Source organism: Camelus ferus, chromosome 1 (assembly GCF_009834535.1).
Source record: "Camelus ferus isolate YT-003-E chromosome 1, BCGSAC_Cfer_1.0, whole genome shotgun sequence".
Lineage (NCBI taxonomy): Eukaryota > Metazoa > Chordata > Mammalia > Artiodactyla > Camelidae > Camelus > Camelus ferus.
This window is the reverse complement of record NC_045696.1, coordinates 60,313,771-60,332,205: the sequence shown is the minus strand read 5'-3', so window position 1 is coordinate 60,332,205 and position 18,435 is coordinate 60,313,771. Positions and strand designations below refer to the sequence as shown.

General features: G+C 46.0%; 1 protein-coding gene across 13 annotated transcripts in view; it reads left to right on the top strand.

Moving 5' to 3' along the window:
- SLC12A8 (solute carrier family 12 member 8) overlaps positions 1-18,435 on the top strand; it is a 121,595-nt gene that overhangs the window by 79,371 nt on the left and 23,789 nt on the right. For all 13 annotated transcript variants that reach the window (XR_004320250.1, XM_032480844.1, XM_032480833.1 and 10 more), the window contains 3 exons: positions 7,265-7,352; positions 8,903-8,990; positions 15,979-16,125. Coding sequence is in view for 12 of the 13 variants with exons in the window: in XM_032480844.1 (XP_032336735.1) it covers positions 7,265-7,352; positions 8,903-8,990; positions 15,979-16,125 (323 nt within the window). In the remaining variant the exon portion in view is untranslated. The remainder of the gene's footprint in view (positions 1-7,264; positions 7,353-8,902; positions 8,991-15,978; positions 16,126-18,435) is intronic.

The window sequence follows — 18,435 nt, the reverse complement described above, 5'->3', positions numbered from 1 at the left end:
CATTTTCAGGATCAAAAAAGAAAATAGGACGGGAAGTGGGGCTGTGATAACAGGCAAGAGGTGAAGGCTTTGCTCTGTGTGCGCCATGGTGGGTGGAGGAGGTGGGGAGGAGAGAAAGAGGACCACTGTCTTGCAGATGTCCGTAAGTGGTTAACTGACATTTGTACTGGCTATTTTAATCAAGAGTTGATTTTAGGGATGCTCATGAGGTCAGTTTCTCTCCTGGACATCCGTATGTGTTGTCAGGCCAGACGTTTGAGCCAGGGCACCAAGCCCACGCCCCCAGTTCACCTGGTGCCACCCAACCAAACCGTGAGCCTAATGCCAATGCTCAGGAAGGCCTGGATGGCACTGGAGGTTTAGCCTCAGCAGCCCACGCCGGTAAAGTCACAGCCGACACCATCACCCTTACGTGGTAAAGCTTAGACAGTGAAGAGACGCGAAAAGGCCTTAGGGCTAGGGTGAAGACCAAGTCAGAAGGCTTTACCGTATGAAGAAAGCTGTTGCCTAAGTCACATGGTAACAAGGCGTGGCCCACATCATCATCCTGATACAGGGAGAGAACGTGGTTTGGGGTAGAGCAGTTTACCGCTTCCTGGAACTGCCAGCTCAAGACCAAAGAGGAGGGGAAATGCCCGGGACCAGGCACAGACTAGTGATTTGGAACAGGTGATGGAAATACCTGTGGGTAAACCAATGTGTAGTACTGATTATACGTTGTGCTTGTGATAAGTTCCGCACTCTTGTGGGGGAGGTAACCCCAAATTAATCATGCAGTTATTCCGTTTTAAAAAGGAAAATCCAAAAGAACACCCATGGGTGTCAGAAAGAAATGGAGAGACTATATGACATGGTGGAAATAACTCTGACTTGAGATCAGGAAGCGTGAAGATGAGTGCTGGTTCCGCCAGCAACTAGCTTGAAAACGTGAGCAAAATCTCATCCTCTCTTTGGGCCTCAGTTTCCTCATCTGTAAAAATAAAAGATTGGAGTCGAGGATCTCTAGGACCCCTTCCAGCTTAAGAATCATTTATTCTAATTAGCCATTTTAAAGAATTTTAGGAAGCCTAAAAAGAGAAGTATAAAGATCAAATAGGAATTACAAAATGCACACTTGGTGCTTCATAAAATGTGCTCCATGGAACACTAATAATGAATAAAATGTTTCATTAAAAAAATGTTCAGGGGGAGGGTATAGCTCAAGTATTAGAATGCATGCTCAGCATGCATGAGGTCCTGGGTTCAATCCCTGGTATAGCCATTAAATAAACAATTAAATAAATAGACCTAATTACCTCCTCCCACCAAAACAAAGCAAAAACAAAAACAAGTGTTTAATTGTCAAAGAAATTTTGGGAAATACTGTGTGCTACACATTTCTTTTCTTAGAGATAGACAATGAAAATTAGCATATTACCTGTCCCAGGAAGTCCAGAATCTCTCTAATACTGTTTAATCAAGGTTTTTCCAACTTTTTTTTTCTCTGTGGAACCCTTTTTTAAATGCAATATTTATAAATATCTGGACACTAATATTCTGAGAAATAGTGTCTGTTCTGCTACACTGACCCTAAGTCTAGTTATAACATTAATGATATTATTTTAAAATTGTACCAGAAGCAGAAAGAAAGCAAACCAGAGAATCTCTATAACACTTGACAAGCATAGGTAAAAAGTATAAAATCAAAATAATTTTTCTAGATCTTACTGGCAAGCAAGATGTTTATAATCCACCAGAACTAGAGATGATCTGCTCAGGAATTGTGTAGTCCCACAAGGGACAAGTTCTGGGAGCAACAGCCACAGGGTGCAAACTGATGTAGCGGGTGTGCCCAGGACACCCCCACTACCCCGGTGGGAGTGACCCCGAGGCTTTCTATCTGGTGCCTGTTGCTGCCATCTCCTTGTCTCTGGCCCTGTGTGTCCACAGTACTGACTACCTAGTTTTTGGCTTCTCTGTTTTATCTACTTCCTGGCTGTCCAGCCACTTCCTGGCTGTCTGCATCTGGCCCATCCCTGAGGGTGGCCTGTGTCAGTGTCAGCTGTTTCTGTTCCCACTGACCAGGATCCCCGCGTACCCGACACCAGGCCAGCTAGTAGGACGTCTCGTCAAAGGCTGGGTCATCAGCTGTGTCAGGGATTGTGGGGGAGAAGAAAAGGGCATTTGTTTGTTATGAATACAGAACCTGTTTGGAAGCAGGAAGCAATTAGGATTAATCAATCACTTTCCTAGACAGAAGCATATATAGCAATGGAGTTCTCATGGGTCCTCATTTCTTAACTTTTGTAAATGATCTGAAGGAAGGAGTACAAAATGGCATGACAAACTATAGGAGGTACTGAAATGGCGAAGAATAAAGAGCAGTGTGTAATCTCACAAAGCCGAATGAAAGGGCATAAAATTGCCAGGGGCTTGGGGCAGGATGAGGTCATTGTAGATGGTGGGAAGCAGTGTGGCCAGGCAGGTGAGACAGTAAACCTGGTGACAGGTGGAACCTTGGCAGAGGGTCAGAATTTGGGACAAAAGGGGTGGTATTAGTGGATGAAGTTAGCGGGCCCTGGGAATCAGGTAAATGTGGAGATCTGGCCAGGGATGCCCTTGGTATCAGATCATTCTGGTAGCAAGTAGTGTGACCCTGGCCCTTGAACAGAGCCTCCATGACAGATGTGGTCCCAGGAGCTCTGGTCAGAGTAAGCAGGTCCTTGGCATTCCTCTTCTGATCCAAATAAGACCTGCCCATTATAAAAATAAAAGTGTAGAGGTGCTTGTAATACAAAGCAATAGTCTCTGATCCCACCCCTCACCACCCAAAGGACCCCTCCATAGGGGCAACCACTTTTAATCATTTTTAATACTTTGGGAGCTAACTGTATCACCAAACAATATGCCTATACCCATAACTCGATTAATCTGTTGACTCCATGCTAAGAAGTATAGCAGATCTAGCTTACTTACGTATTCCTCTATCCACTTCCCAAAGTTTTATAGTTATATTTTTATTTTTAGTTGCCTTTATAACTTTAAATAATACACTTCAATCTCTGTTTTATCATTTCTAGGCTACATCTCTTTACTCCTTATTGCTGGTGTGGGAAATGTTTTAAGAATAATGTATTAGAGTCATATGTATTTTAAATGTAACAAAGAATGCTTTAGTTATCTTAAGGGAATCCCTGATTTTAAGGAAAACTGAATGATCCTTTTATCCTTCCGTTTTAGAGCAGTATCAGGGAAGCCATAACAAGTTGATCATGAGCAGGTGAGCAGGCACAATCTCATGAAAGCTGTAGTTTACAACTTGAAGTGAACAGTTTCACTCACACACACACTGTATTAGATTTTTAGTCTTAAGGTTCAAGTCAACAGTCTTTGGAACTTCAAAGACAAAGTGCTCAATATTCTTGGAAATTTCTGTGATTTTCTTAGCAAATGCTTAGAAACTGCCTTTTATGGTGACAAGATACAGAATAAGTACAGCATTAACTTAAAATGTATTGCAACTGGTATGTAAATATTTGCCAGTCTTAATGGTTAACTCACCTTTCAGGTTTTCTTACTAAACTAATTAAATCTTGTTAGCATTCAAGCCAGTCCTGAGTGAGGATCTTGGGCCTTATATTTTATTTCCCACCCTACAGTGCCTTTTCTCTTCCGTCTATTTCTCTTCCCTCATTTCATTTCCCAGTAGCCGTTAGCTGTAGCCTTACTGTAACTTTAGAAGGTGAAAAACAATAAACATGTACACTATTATGACTATGATTATGTAGCTGCTGTTCACTGAAGAGCCAAGAGGTGGGCTAGAATTCTTATTTCTTTTGCTGCAATTCTGATGCGGTCCTTGTGTCAGTTAAGGGAGAATGTTCCTAATATTGTGGCCAAAGGGTTAATTTTTTTTAAAGTTCATTAGTTGTTTAAAATCATGTCATATTTTAGTTTGCTTTGTATTTAGACCTTGACTTTCTTGTTCACTTTTCCTAGAATTTCAATAAACTTTTTTTTTCTTGTTGACAAAGTGTGCAGTCAGCATATCCTTAAAATCATTCAGTTTGTTACTCATACTGTCCATTGTGTTGAATCTAATTCCTATCAAGAGGCATCCCTCTTGGGACCCCCATGCTTCTGCTTTAATCCCTGTGGGTTTCTCTGCTGTACAACTGTTATTCTGGGATTTTATTCATTTCCTGAGTTATCACCACTATTTTCTGAATCTCATATTTTCCTCCTTCATGGTTTACATCCTCCTTTTGCTGGAGTACATGCTTTGGTAGCTTCCTCAGAAACGATATATGGGAGGTAAATTTTCTGAGCCCTTGTTTGCTTAACTTTACTTTCACTTAATTGGTAATCTGGCTAAAACTCTAGTTTCAAAAGAGTTTTTCCTTGGAATTTAAAAATCAGTGCTCCATTGTTTTCTAACATTCACTGTTGCTGATGAGAAGTCTGATGCTAGTCAAATTTCTGTTCCTTTGTAAGTGTTCAGTTTTTATCTTTGAAAATAATAGGGTTTCTCCTGAAATTGTGCAAGTGATGCATTTAGATATAGACTTTTTTGTTGTTGTTCTTTGTGCTGTCTACTTTATGGGACATTTCAATCTACCTGAAGACTTGTATCTTCCTCAGTTTGGAGATATTTATTTCTATTATTTGTCTGGTTGTTTTGTTTTCTCTGTTCTCTGTTTTTGAATCTTCTGTTACTTGGATATTGTAACTCCCCTCCCAGATTTCTTCTCTATTTCTCCTACTCTTTGCTCAAAATTTCTACCCTTTCATCTTTCTGTTTACATTCTGGGACATTTCCTTAACTTTATCTTTTAGATCTTCCACTGTGTGTTAAATTTTAGTGATCATGTTTTTAATTTCCAAAAGTTGTCCTTAGGTTATTTTTTGTTTTTCTTAGCATCTTGCTTTATAGGTAGAATATTCTTCTTGGATGTGTCTGGAGTTACTAATTAGTGTTTTCTTCAAAATTCTCTTTGTGTCTTGATTATATATTTCTTGCAGCCCAGGTGGCTCTATTTTTATCATACATGTATTTATGTATTTGTTGCTGGTTTTCATTATACACTTGGCAATCTTTGGTCGCTGGCGTGGGTTCCCTGCTGCAGTGTGTGGGGGTGGGGCTCCCTGATGGGGTTCTTCCTTCATGGGAGAGCTGACTGCAGTACGTTTGTGAGTGTGGCTGGCTCTTGAGGGCTTCGTTTGGGGTGTGAACATCCACACTAGCAGCCTGGTTTTCCTCAGGCAACTTAATTAGATCCTCTAGAGAAGTATTCCAAGCCTTTCTTTTCCTTCCCTTTTACTCCATATCATTCCCCCCATTTTCTGTGTCCCAGACATCTGTGGAAACCTTTCATCTACTTAAGGCTCCCCCTCCCAATCCTCTTTGCTTTTAGGCATGTATCCATTTTTCCCCTTTACTACCTTTTTAATAGGATCTAGGAGGGAGGGGTAGGAGAAGAAAGAAAATATGCCTAATATGCCATTTTAAACAAAAAGACCTTTAAAAATGATTTTTCCCTCATTTCAAAGTGATCACTATAGAAAATTGAGAAAGTCAAGATAAGCAATAAAATAAAAAAGGATCTGTTTTTCTATCACCCGGAAATAACATTGTTAACATTTTGAAAACTTTTTCCTTTCTCTTCACATCTATTTCATCTGTTTTTTTCTTTTACAACAATGGGATCAGAGCACATGTACTGCTTTCAACTATGCCTCTGAAAATGAAACGATAGTTTTGAAGTTTCTCTCCATGTCACAGCATATCCCTGACGATACTGGAGACCTGGTATTTACTGAGAATAGGGGATACATCATCACTTATTTAGCCAATCCTCTATTTTTAGATATTAGGTTGTTTGTAATTTTCACTATTATAAACAAGTATTTATAAACACTTTTGGATAAATCTTCACTCATATCGTTGACTGTTTACTTAGGATACAACCCTAGTAGTGGAATTGCTGGGTCAAAGTCCAGGCACATCCCTGTCTTGGTCCAACACTCAGGCTACTCTGTGAAAGAGGTCCACTATAACTCTCTGGCCCCATCTTTCACTTCACTCTCCTTCACTTGAGTCACCTCAAACATTATAGCAGAGCCCAGGGTTGACTTTGGGTTGGCCCCTAGGTGGCAGAGAGCCAAGCCAAGTGTGAAGAGGCCAGCAGTGGCCTTGACCACTTACTGAATGTGTGACCTTAGGCTATTTTAATTAACCTCATTTAGCACTAGTTTCCTTTTCTGTAAAATAGGGGAAATAATTCTGCTTTTCTCGTGTGATAGTTGCAAAGATTAAACAAGATAAAAAATGCCCGAAAAGCATTTAGCACAGGCCCTGTTGGGTGCAAAGTGTTCATAAATCCGTAATGATGGGGTTAGACCCATTCTTCTCCCTAAGCCCACGTACGTCTTTCTTCAAGGCCACGTTGAGATGCACCGCCCCGCTGTGAGGCTTGTAGAGCACATGTGGGCTGGACCTGCATTTGATGTTCGGAACACGTTGTCTTATTGGTTTCGTGTGTGTGTGTATATGTGTGTGTGTGTGTGTGTGTGTGTGTGTGTGTGTGTGTGTGTGTGTGTGTGTGTGTGTGTGTGTGTGTGGAGGTGATGTCCTCACCATCTCACACTGTGCTCTCCCTCCCTGTCATGACTAGCTGCTTTAATGAGCATTCATGGAGAATGGAGTTGATGATGAAGAGGAACTTGGCACTCAGTGCTGGTGGCATTGGGATGGTTCTTTGCAGTTTGTTAGAGTTCTTTGGCAGCTCAGGAGCTTTGAATGTGGCCACTGGCTCTGAATATTGGGTGGGATGTACCCCCAGGACCCCTGAGCCCCAGTGTAGTCTGCAGGCAGCAGAGGAGAGGAACTCTGCTGAGCAGGTGGTGACGGGCACTTTGCTAAGTCTGAGCGTCTCTTGGGCGTTGCCCGGCAGGATGGCAGAGCTCAGAGCTCAGCATGTGGCCTCGGGACCTTTGTGTGGCCTGCCAGATGGCCCCTGGCTCTCACTATTTTGCACTGGGCCATAGGTGCTTTTGTAGCTGGTAGGGCTGTCCTCTCCAGCATCACCCAACCCACAAAGGTCCCTTTCATGCCCGCCCTAAGGATTCCTCCCCTGTTGCCAGGGGAGATTGAGAAGTGTAGTTTGCAGAGCTGCCGATGGGAGGGCTTGCCCTGGAATCTCCTCCAGGAGAGGGCCCCGAGGAGGGCAAGGTGGTTCATGGAATACACCGCTCACCCCTCTCTTCCATCTGGGTGTCTTTTCAGGAGTCATGGCCGGCTTCAACATGGGGGGCGACCTCAGGGAGCCCGCTGCCAGCATCCCCCTGGGCTCCCTCGCAGCTGTTGGCATCTCGTAAGTCCTCCTTGTGGCAGTCAGCTGGAGAGAGGAGAGAAAACCCCAGGGAGAAGAAGGGATTGCTCCTTTTGTTCTAAGAGTGCCCTGACTGTGACCAATCTATTCTATATTCCAATCCTCCTTTTAACACTCAGCCAGCTGGAAAATCCACGTCTGGTGGGTTCAGACGATTGCCCTTTCATACCCCCTGCCTGGGAATGCGGTGAGGAGGAGGGTCGCCTTAACGCAGATTGCAGATCGCAGGTCGAATCCTTTCTTTCCTTTTTCCTCGGCCTCCTGCCCCACCCCCTTCTGAACTTGGGGCTTTTGTAACCATTGAGTTTCAAGGATCATTGCAGGGACTATAAAGAGGTAGAGTTTTGTAATCAGACAGACTAGGTTTTGTGTCCCAGCTCTGCTGCTAGTTGGCTGCATGAGTTCAGGGAATTTGCTTAACTCTCTGAGCCTCCTTTTTTTCCTCTGTAAAATGGGATGATGAGAAAATGTGTGCCCCATAGACTGCAGGGGAGACACTGTGTGTAAAGGCACATAGTAGGAACTCAAAGGCTTGCTCTCCTCGTCCCCCAGTGCCTCCCCTGCACTGCCCCCGGGCTGGCAGGCTTCCTTGGCTTAGTTCAGACTGCACCACCCATGGGAGCAGGCTGGGTGCCTTGGGCCTGTTTCTGACTTGCTAGAATCTTCTGTCTCCTCTCTCTTCCACTGGAAGAAGCTCCTCTGCCTTCACTGGGTGGGCGTGAAAGGTAATGAGACCCCAGACATGACAAGGGCCCAAAAGGGTTAAAGTGCGTTATTTTAACTGTGATGTTTAAAACATGCTAATATGTCGATTTCACCGATGCTGAATTTGCTTTTAACTTGTTGTACACTGTTGCTCCTAAGCCATGCACACGGCACCTGTCTATTTTGTGCCAAGAAAATGATGCCCAGAGACAGAGAGAGAGAGAAAGTGAGTTAGAGTCTGGTGTGGTGAAAGAAAGGAAAGAAAGGGCCCTGCCTTGGTTTTGTCGCAGCTGGGAAGCCACCAGAGGAGCCTTTGGCCCCTCCTCCCCCTGCCCAGATGGGAATGAAGCCACAGGGAGCATGTGACTTGTTCGAGGTCACAGGGCACCTGGGGGCAGAGCCAGGTCACTGCTGGCCTTTTCACACTTGGCTTGGCTCTCTGTCACCTAGAGGCCAAGGAACAGCAGGACTTCAGGGCCTGAAAGATTGTCAGCTTGTTCTTCTCCATCAGGATGATGGTGTGGGGCTGCCGGTCAAGCCTGGCCTGCATCTGGGCCACCCCGAGGCCAGGTGGGCCACTCCCATCCCTGCAGCCTCTGTGTGTTTTCCTCCATAATGTAAGAAGGAGGCAAAACAGTGACATGTTTATATACCTATATGCTATATAAGAAATACACTAGAGGAGAAAGAGTACTGAAAGTGTCCCCAGATGATCTGGGGAGGCCTCATGGTGGGCCTGTCTCCTCCCTTTGGGACAGGTCCCTGTGGGAATCCTCAGGCCGAGCGAAGTCAGGTGGTAGCTCTGTTCTGCTCTTGGGTTTTTGCAGGTGGTTTCTATACATAGTCTTTGTCTTCCTGCTCGGCGCCATCTGCACCCGAGAGGCCCTTCGCTATGACTTCCTGATAGCAGAAAAGGTGGGTGAGTCCTGCACTGCCCGGTGGGCTTAGGTTGTGGGCCATTGATTGGTTCTGAGCAGCAACAGCTGCCTCCGCCTGGCAGCCCTGCCTGGGAGTCCATGTGGCCTTGGGCCTGGGACTGAAGTACGGGGGCCAAAACCATGGAAGAGGTACAGGTCCTTCGTGTGGCTCTGTAGACCCAGGTAACAAAGGTACATGCATGCAGGTGACTAATAATAATGAGGACACGAGCATCTCTTCATGTCAAAAATCAGGGCAGAAACAAAGACTCTGGTCACCCAAAATCCCCAGCTGGAGCAGCTCTTCATTTTTGCCGATAGCCTCCCCTTCCTCTGTGAGAAGACAGTGCTGCTCACAAGAAACTGGTAAGAATGGGGAGGCTGGTAGATGGAAAAGAGGACGGCCAGGTGGAGTGAGATGGAGGAAGCCCAGTGCCCAGGTGAAGGCCTGGAGGAGGCAGGGCCAGAGGCCCCTTGCCCCCTCGGCTCCCCACGGGGTGGCCCAGGTGCGTTTGGCTGCAGTATCTTTGTTTCCTGAGCCGGACACCCTGCCCGCAGAAGATTAGTGAGTTCCTCATGTTCCACAGCTGCCCCTTAACAGGCTGGAGGTCATGGAACAGTGAAGGACTCTTGTTTGGCATCTTGAGAACCCAAGAGAATAAGACTTCCAGGCACTTTACTGGAAATCCCCTAAAACTCCTACCTTCCTTTAAGTTCCCCGGGGGGAAGGTGGGCCCTGAAATTCCTGTTCTTCGTCAGAGCAAGGTGGTAGGCTCGGGAGGTTTTCTTAGTTAACTCCTGAGTATCGCTGCTCGTTTTGGGGAGAAAGTACCCTTTTCTTTGCTGTGAGACTTTGCAAAGCAGCCTTGCTGATGCATGAAGGGGGCACTGCTTGGGGCAACCCGGGCCAGAATCTCTAAACTTACCTTTTAGAGCTACATTTGGGCTTGATTTTCACAGGTTTCTTGATAGCACAGGTTTCTTTTTAAGGCATGTAGATGCCGGTGTTTTCTGGGGTCTTGGCCTTACCATGCAAGCAGGTTTCGAAAGGGGGAGCAGTTCAGGTAGCGAGAGCACTGACACCCACCCCCCAGGGCCCAAGGTCTTGGACCCCCCCACCTTCCCCACAACGAACAAGGTTTACCCTCAGGGCAGGAATCAATATCCCTCGTTTATACCTCCGTGCTGGCTGCCGTCTTGTGTTTCATCTCCCGGGGGCCTTTTCTGTTACTGTGGAATGAAAAGCTTGGCTGCATTAGAGGGATTAAAGGCCTCCTCGGGCAGCTGGCCCTTGGACCGAGGGAGCTGCTGGCTGCTGTCTGCAGCGTGCCAGTGGCCAGCTTGCTCTGCCCCTTCTGGAGCCGGCTCTTCCTGGTGGGGTCCCCCACGGAGGTCCTTTCAAGACGCAGAGACTCTGATCCGGATGGAAGGAGGCAGATGGTTTCCTGGGCTGGGGCCGCTCTCTTGGCTCCTTCCCCGGCTTTGCAGGGAAGCTAGGAGTGGGCATGTGGGAGGGCAGGCAGCCTGTGTCCAAGGGAGGCCACAACGGCAAGAGAGTAAGAGCATCTCCAGGACAGCACGGGTGAGACTTCGTGGGTGGAAATTCCACCACTAATAGTAGATTCATGACCCGGGCAGGGGGGCTTGTTTGAAATGCCATCTGTCCCAGATAGTAAAACGGTAGGCTGGCAAGGACTTTGCTGGTGGGGGGCATCTGCTGAACCCTGCCTAGCAGTAACGTGTGGAAGTGTCATTACATGCCCACCCGGTAAGAGGTGGAGAGTTGGTTTTTGGAGAGGAAAAGGGCCTGGTTCCTGGAACAGGCAGTTGAAAAGCCTTTAAAAGAAAGATAAGACAGGGTTCTGGATTCTCTGTAGCATGCAGGGGCTGGCACAGCAAGTAAGGGGACAGGGACGGAACCAACCAGGCTGATTCCACGAGAGTAGTGCCCTGGTAGGCTGCCCCCTGTGTCGCCTCACAAAGGGGCCCACTCGGATTTCCCCCCAAAGCCAGGACCCCGTGTTTCTCTTTTCCTGCCCTCCTGCGTCCCTCCCTGGGGCCGACGGGGCTGCCGTCGCAGGGGCCGTACTCAGGCAGGAAGTCGGGCCACAGACAGTTGTCCCCACAGCATGTGGAGACCAGGAGGGGCAGTGTGAGAGGCTGGGAGGGACAAGTGAGTCTCCTTAGGTGGTCACTTGATATGACTTCCCACCCCTGTGTGGTGTTAATGAACTGGTCACCTCGCTGTCACTTCTTAGCTGTGGCCTGGGTTCTGAGCTGGCCCATCTCTGAGCTCCCCTGTCTAGTCTGTGTGCCCGGAGGGTCTCATGTTTGGGCAACATCCGCCTCTCAAGTGCGCTCTCTCACTCTGTCTCTCTCTGTCTCTGTCTCTGTCTCTGTCTCTGTCTCTGTCTGTCTGTCTGTCTCTCTCTCTCTCACTCTCCTCTCTGTCAGAACACTTCTCTTCTCTTCAGGGCAGACTGCCCTGCGTTCCTTTCCACTGACCTGCAGCTGGGTTACCTGCAGCTTCTCTGATCTATTTCTGATTATTTGGCTTCCCAGCCCACAGTTTCTCCCAGAAGTTCCTCTTCACTTTATAGCCCTACCCCAGAGGAACGTTTTCTTGGCTGTGGAGGGGGTCAGTCTCCATAACATTATGCTTTCTAACAAACCCAGTGATGTTGCGGTGGCTCTGAAGTGCTCTCTGTAAAGCATGATATCTGGTGCAGACAATGGGTGCTTATTGCATTTTGTCTCCCCCACACGCTTCTAAGGGGACACCCTTATGGAGAGGACACATTTTGAAGGGGGAGACTTTTTTTTGCTATGAATCCACATGTTTAACTGAATAAGAAAAGCCAAACAAAAAAATGTCAATCCCAATATTATTCGGTTGTAGAAAAAAGAATTGTATAAAGAGCAAGTACTAGTAGGGGTAAAATTAAATAGATTAAATAGTTGCTTCAGAATATACTTGTATGCAGCCCAAGGGAAAAAAAAGTTTATCACACATCAAAAAGGCCAAGTATTTTAGGAGCCCTGGGGCCTGCTACTAGCAAAATAAGAACAGACTGAGTAGGACAAGGATCCTAAAAGCACGTTTGCTAAAAATAGGGTCTCCCATGGGGTAAACCCTAATCATTCTAGGATGTGACAGTCAGAATTTCCCATGTTCACAAGCTGCGCGTGAGGGGACGATGTGGTGGCAGGGCTGCTGGCTGGCAGGTGAGCCTCGCCAGCTGCTGAGCATCGGCCACCCCGCCCGCCTGCCCATCCGCTGCCCTGCCTCTCGGGAGGTGAAGCCAGCTCTGTTCCCTCACGGGCAATGGCTGTCAAGTGAGAGAGAAACCTTGGCTGAAAGTTGAGCCATCAGTCCACTTGTGGAACGAGGACAGTATTAGAAAACTCATGTCTGCAGAAGGAAACGAGGGATCTGCTGAGACACTGACGTGTGAATGAATTTGGGGTGGGAAAGGTTTCAGGATGTCCTCCTCGGTAATGTCAAGAGGCCACAGGAATTAGATGTGGCAGGACATGTACCTTGGAAATGACTTCAAATTCCTCAAGAGAAGGGAGCAAGCGGCCAGTGGTTCGGTGGGATCTCGCAATGACTGAAACTCCAGTGGGACCTGAGATAAAATACCAAGGATAGAGAGGCGAATTAATGATTTTCCTCAGTAGTTAGTAAAAGACATATTAGGGTAGTTCACACCCCAGATAATAGTTTAGAAAGGCAGAGTGATGACTCAGGTGGGTGACAGAAGGGCACCTTTTGTTTTTTTCTGAAGAACTGTTGACACACATCTGCTCAAATAGATTCTCACTGCCACCTCCACTGGCACCGGTGGCAAGTTTACAGTCCCATATAAATACAGAAAGTGATTAAATTCTGCAAGCCGGGAGCAAAGCTGTGGAGTTTACTGGTGTACCTGGAAAGCCTTGCCCTGTGCCAGGCATCTAACCTGTCCTCAGTCAGTGCTCCTTCCACAGGGGGATGGGTGACAGAAAAGAAGAGACAGGGCTCAGGTGGAAGAGGGAATGGAATTGTTCTAATGTAGCCAACCACAAGGACCAGCATTTCATTTCATTTTTTTTTTCAGAATTTCATTTATTTTTCAGAAAACTGACTGAATAACAGTTTTATATTAAAGAGGGACAAGTGAACAGGCTATTCTAAACATAATTGAGAACGAACTGGACATCAGTCACTACACCTGGATGAGCCTCCCTCTGGCCCTCAGCCCACGGGCTCTGCGGGAATCCCAGGGTGTGTCGTGGGAAGGCTGGCCAGGATGAAGGTCACCGTGTTGTGCGTGGTCTCTGCTGCCAGAGAGTCATCAGGTTCCTGAGGTAGTTCCAGCGCTGGAAGGACGCCAGCCTGGCAGTCTCCTGCCCACTCATATCTACTGTACATGGACAGGCTATCAATGAAAAAGAATTTTTTTCAACTCAAATGTCCATAACCGTTTGGATAAGAAGCGGTAACATTTCTGCGAGGAGATACCATGCCTGCCTGTGCTGGAGAATCCTCTGCGGGGAGGAGGCAGTGAAGACACTGCTATAGCCAGTGGCCTTCACCCTGACTGCACATTAGAATCACCTGGAGGGCTTTTGCAACATCAACCATGTCAGGGCCCCACTCTATACTGATTAAAGCAGAATCTCAGGGGTGACTCATATTTATGGCCAGAGTGGAGAACTACGGAGTTAAATATTCAAAAAGCTTTTGATAAAATGTCATCACAGAGTCCATTAAAAAAAATAGTCAACAGAGGATGCATTTGATGGAGAAGACAGAAACAAAGGTTATAGATGAATGATTGTATCTTAGGATGGATCCGGGACTGATACTGGGGCCAGTTTATCTAACAGTTTTGTAAGTCGGCCAGGCCAGGGCACAAATCCCAGTGAAGACATGAAGCTTTACGATGTCAGCTGGCACTTGCTGATCCGTTTGCCAGACTGTTAGGTGCGGTGGGGAGGGGGCAGGATGCAGGAGACACAGGCATGTGGCATGCTGGCAGGATGGGCCACGAGCGTAATTAACTGTACCACGGGGTAGAGTAGCATGCCATCAGAGCACACAAATAAAGTGAGCGAAACCTTAGGTGACATGGATTTCTCCTAGTGGTAAAGTAGTAAGAAGGGTGGGGTGGGATGGACATAAGAAATCCATGACATTGAAGAAAAGAGGGGAGATTCACTGGAGATAAATATGAGGTAATGCATTTAGGGAGAAGTAATCCACACTGAATTAAGGACAAGATAGGCTGTCTAGTGGAGCGTAGTCTTATCCATCAAACCTCTCGCCTCCCTGACCAGTTGGGGGTGATTCCACCTATGTGTGGTCTTGAGGGGAGTGAGCCCCATTTAATATCACAGGAGCCCAAATGACCAGACTCTTGCCTGTCCCTTTGTGGCCCTGGTAGGGCATGAGACCAAGGCTGGGTGCATGAGATGCTCCAAATGTTATGAATGAGGCAGAGATAAAGAGCTAGTGAGCATTCATCTGCAGGGATGGTAGCATCTTGGCCAGACTTCTCCTTGTCAGGAGTCTGAATGTGCCTCTGGGCTTGGGACTTGCCTTTTTCCAAGCCTGATCTTTCAGCTTCCTGATAATTCTGTGAACCTCCAGTATCTTACAAATATATTCTTGAAAAAAAAAAAATTCCAGCCAAGAATCCTGGCTGATGCAGTTTTTTGGTGATAATTTATGGGCCAGGAAAGAGGTCTAGGCAGTGTTCAGTGTACCTTGATGCCATTGACCTGGTGCATTGCTAAAGCAAGGAAGTAAAAAATGGGGTGAGGTGAGTCTTCATGGAGAAGGATGTAAGTGACAAAGCTGAATTAAATCTAACTCTTCTGTAATATTTGGATAAATGAACACTTAGAATACACAGTTGGGGCCATTTACCTAATGTAAATGGAAAGGAGAAGGCACCTCAAATACTCAAGAAGGCAGAGAGCCTTCCTTGTGGGTACAGATGAGGTCCTGCTTAGGAGGGTGAGTGGGTGGCCAGCAGCATGGATCTTTTGTAGGTTGACCCAAAGCAGAACAACACTTCTTTCTCTTATCCTATCTATTGGTGCCTTGTGGGCCATACGGGTCATGGATCTCATTCATTCATTCAGCTTTTATATTTCTGTGTTGGCACTAAATGTACCTGGATGAACTAGTCTGGAGCCCTGTGGAAATGAAACCAGTCGAGGATACAGTGTGCTTGGTGCTCCCCAATCTGATGTTGAGGTACAGGGGAGCCCTGAGTAGCACCCACTGACATGAGGGGCTGGGGATGGCCTCTTGGAGGAGGGGAGGTTTGTGCTGAGTCTTGAAGCACAACTGGGAGACAGACAGACAATGTGTAGATCAGGGATGTGAACAGAGGGTTCTAGCAGGCAGAGAAATCATGCTCATAAGACTCTGAGTGTGCAAGGTGTGGGGCTAGAAGAGTCAGAGACCAGGAAGGGCCAGGTGTGTAGGGCGGTGGGGAGCCATTGATATTTCTATAGCAGGGGCATTATGATCAGATGTGAGTTCAGGTCACACTGGCAGGGGCTTGGGGATGATTCATTGTTGGCAGAGCTAAGCCACTTCGCATTGTCGTTGGCCAGTGGTTCTCAAAGGATAGTCCCCAGGCCGTTCTCATCAGCATCCCTTGGGCACCTGTTGGAAATCCAAAATCTTGGGGCCTACCCCAGACCTACTGAATCAGAAACTCTGAGGTGGGGCCCAGAAATCTGTGTTTTAACAAGCACTTCAGATGAGTCTGATGCCCATTCAATTTGAGAACCTCTATGGTGGTGGACCAAGCTGAAATAGTGGTGGGGGGAATGAAGTGGGGTGGGGCTGAGGGGATTGGAGATACGTCCAGTGTGTTGAATCTGGGGGACTTAACAGATGGTGTGTGGGCGGGTGGGTGCCAGGGGAGCAGAGAGGAGCATAAATGGGTTCTGCCGTTGGATAATGAAACTGCTTCCTCACACAGGTGTCCCTAGTGGGCTTCCTGTTCCTTTTGGGCTTATACATCTCGTCCCTGGCCTCCTGTATGGGAGGCCTCTATGGAGCACCCCGGATCCTGCAGTGCATTGCCCAGGAGAAAGTGATTCCTGCGCTGGCCTGTCTGGGGCAGGGGGTGAGTGAACCTTTCTTTGAGAAATGTACACGTTGCCACTAACCTGATCACTGGCCAATAAATTGCTTAAGTCTTTCTGATAAGAGCCGCTGATCAAGTTCCCTGGCGGGGAGAAACAAGAAGGCACCCCTGTCCTCTGACTGCTTTAGTCTGGGGCCATTGGGCAAAGCGTCTGTCAATGTCACAGCCACGTAGGGTCCTTTAGCACTGGCTTAGCTCACTGTCACAGCAGCACTGTGGGCCCTGCATAGCAGGGAATGGGAGTGCCACAACCTTTAATCAAAATAAATTCTAGATCCTCCAAGTTTGGCATAGAAGAAAGAATCTCTGGGTGAGGAAGAGAGCTGGTCCTTGCAGCTCTAACTCTGTCCTGGACAGTCACCTTCCCTTTGGGGTCCTTTGTGAGGATTTCCCACACCTCTGGGCTCCCTGCTGCTCATCACAGCCCAAACCCTAACTGATACAACTTGGTTGCATCATGAAACAGTCAGAGGAGACATTCCTAAGCCAAGAGGGTGACAAGAGAAATTAACAGAACCCTACTTCTCAGTAACGTGTTTTGTGTGAACTGTGGCTCATTTCTATGTTGTTGGAACACCACAAAGTCCTCCCCAGCCCCCTTCCCATCGCCAGCCCCCCAAACAATGGGGTCACATAGTTACAAGTCATCTTTAATTCCTCCCTTTACCTCCCTTCACCTCTTATCCATCAGTCAGCGTGCGCGGTTAAGAGCAATGACTGTCCTCTCTAGTACATGCCTGTTACTTTATTTTAATTTCATGTATTTTTAATCAGATAACGTATGTACAGAGTTCAAAACTAAAAATGATATAAAGATATATACCCTGTGAATTTTTGCTCTCATTATGAGTCCTTCTACTCTTTTAAATGAATCCTTCTCTCCTCTATTTTTACAAAAATAATGTTCTATATACATTATTTTATACCTTGCTTTTCTTCATTTAGTATAGTTGGAAATCTGTCTTTTCATATGAATATAGAGAGAACTTTCTCACTCTTTTTCTATTATGTAGATATACCGTAGATTATTAACCAGTTCCCTGTAGATAATATGGCTTCTAGTAAACCGTGCTACAAAGAATATTCTTGTGTGTGTGTACACAAGTTTGTACATGTGCAGATAGATGTATTTATAGGATAATTTTTAAGTGGGTTTTCTGGTCAAAGGGTAAATGCATTTTTTGCACATATAAATATATATTTTATTGAAGTATAGTCAGCTTACAATGTTATCAGTTTCTGGTGTACAGCACAGTGCTTCAGTCATCCATGAACATACATGTTAAATGAATTTTTAATATTAACAAATATTACTAAAACACCTTCCGTGGGATTTGTATCATTTTGTACCTAATGGGGTAAGTCTGTCTTCCGATACAACTTTATTTATGGACACTGAAATTAGAATTTCATGTAATTTTCATGTATCACAACATATTTCTCTTCTTTGATTTTTTTCCCCCCAGTTGTTTAGAAATGTAAAACCATCCTTAGCTTGTGGACATACATAAACAGATGGTGGCCAGATCTGGCCCAGGGGCCATAGTTTGCCAACTCTGGATTATGTCTTCCATATGTATCTCTCAACAAAATTGTTCCATTTTGCCAGCTTTGTAACTTTATATAAATGTGGCATGCTTCTGTCATGCAACATGGTATTTATGTGATTCATCCATGTTTTTGCTTGTAGCAGCAGCTTGTTTATTATCATCCCCAAAGCATTTCCTCATTGTCTGCAGTTTATTTATTCATTCTGCTCGCATGATTTGTCCCAGTTTCAGACCCTTAACAGACAATGCAGTGAACATCCTTGTGCTAGCAGACCTGTTCACATGCAGAGTTATTCCAGACTATGTACCCAGTAGTGGAATTGCTCAATTGTAAGATGTGTATATATTCACTTACTAGGTAACACCTGGTACCTTTTCCAAAGTAGTCGTGTTAATTTACACTCCTATCAGCAGTGGTGAAGTGTTCCCACTCATCTGTGCTCTTGCCAATACTTGATATTATCAGATGTTTTAATTTTTGCCAATCTGGTAGGTGTTTAATCGTATCTCATTAGGGTTTTAATTTGCATTTCCCTGATTACTAATGAGGTTGGGCACCTCTCCTATGTTTAATAGACATTCTTTCGCACATTTTTTTTAGTGAGCTGTTTGTCTTCTAGTTATTTTGTAGGGATTCTTTGTATATTCTGGATTACACTTGGTCAGTTATATGTGTTAGAGGTATGTTTCCCCATTCTTTGGTTTGTTTTTCTCCTTTCTTGGGTAACAGAAATTCATG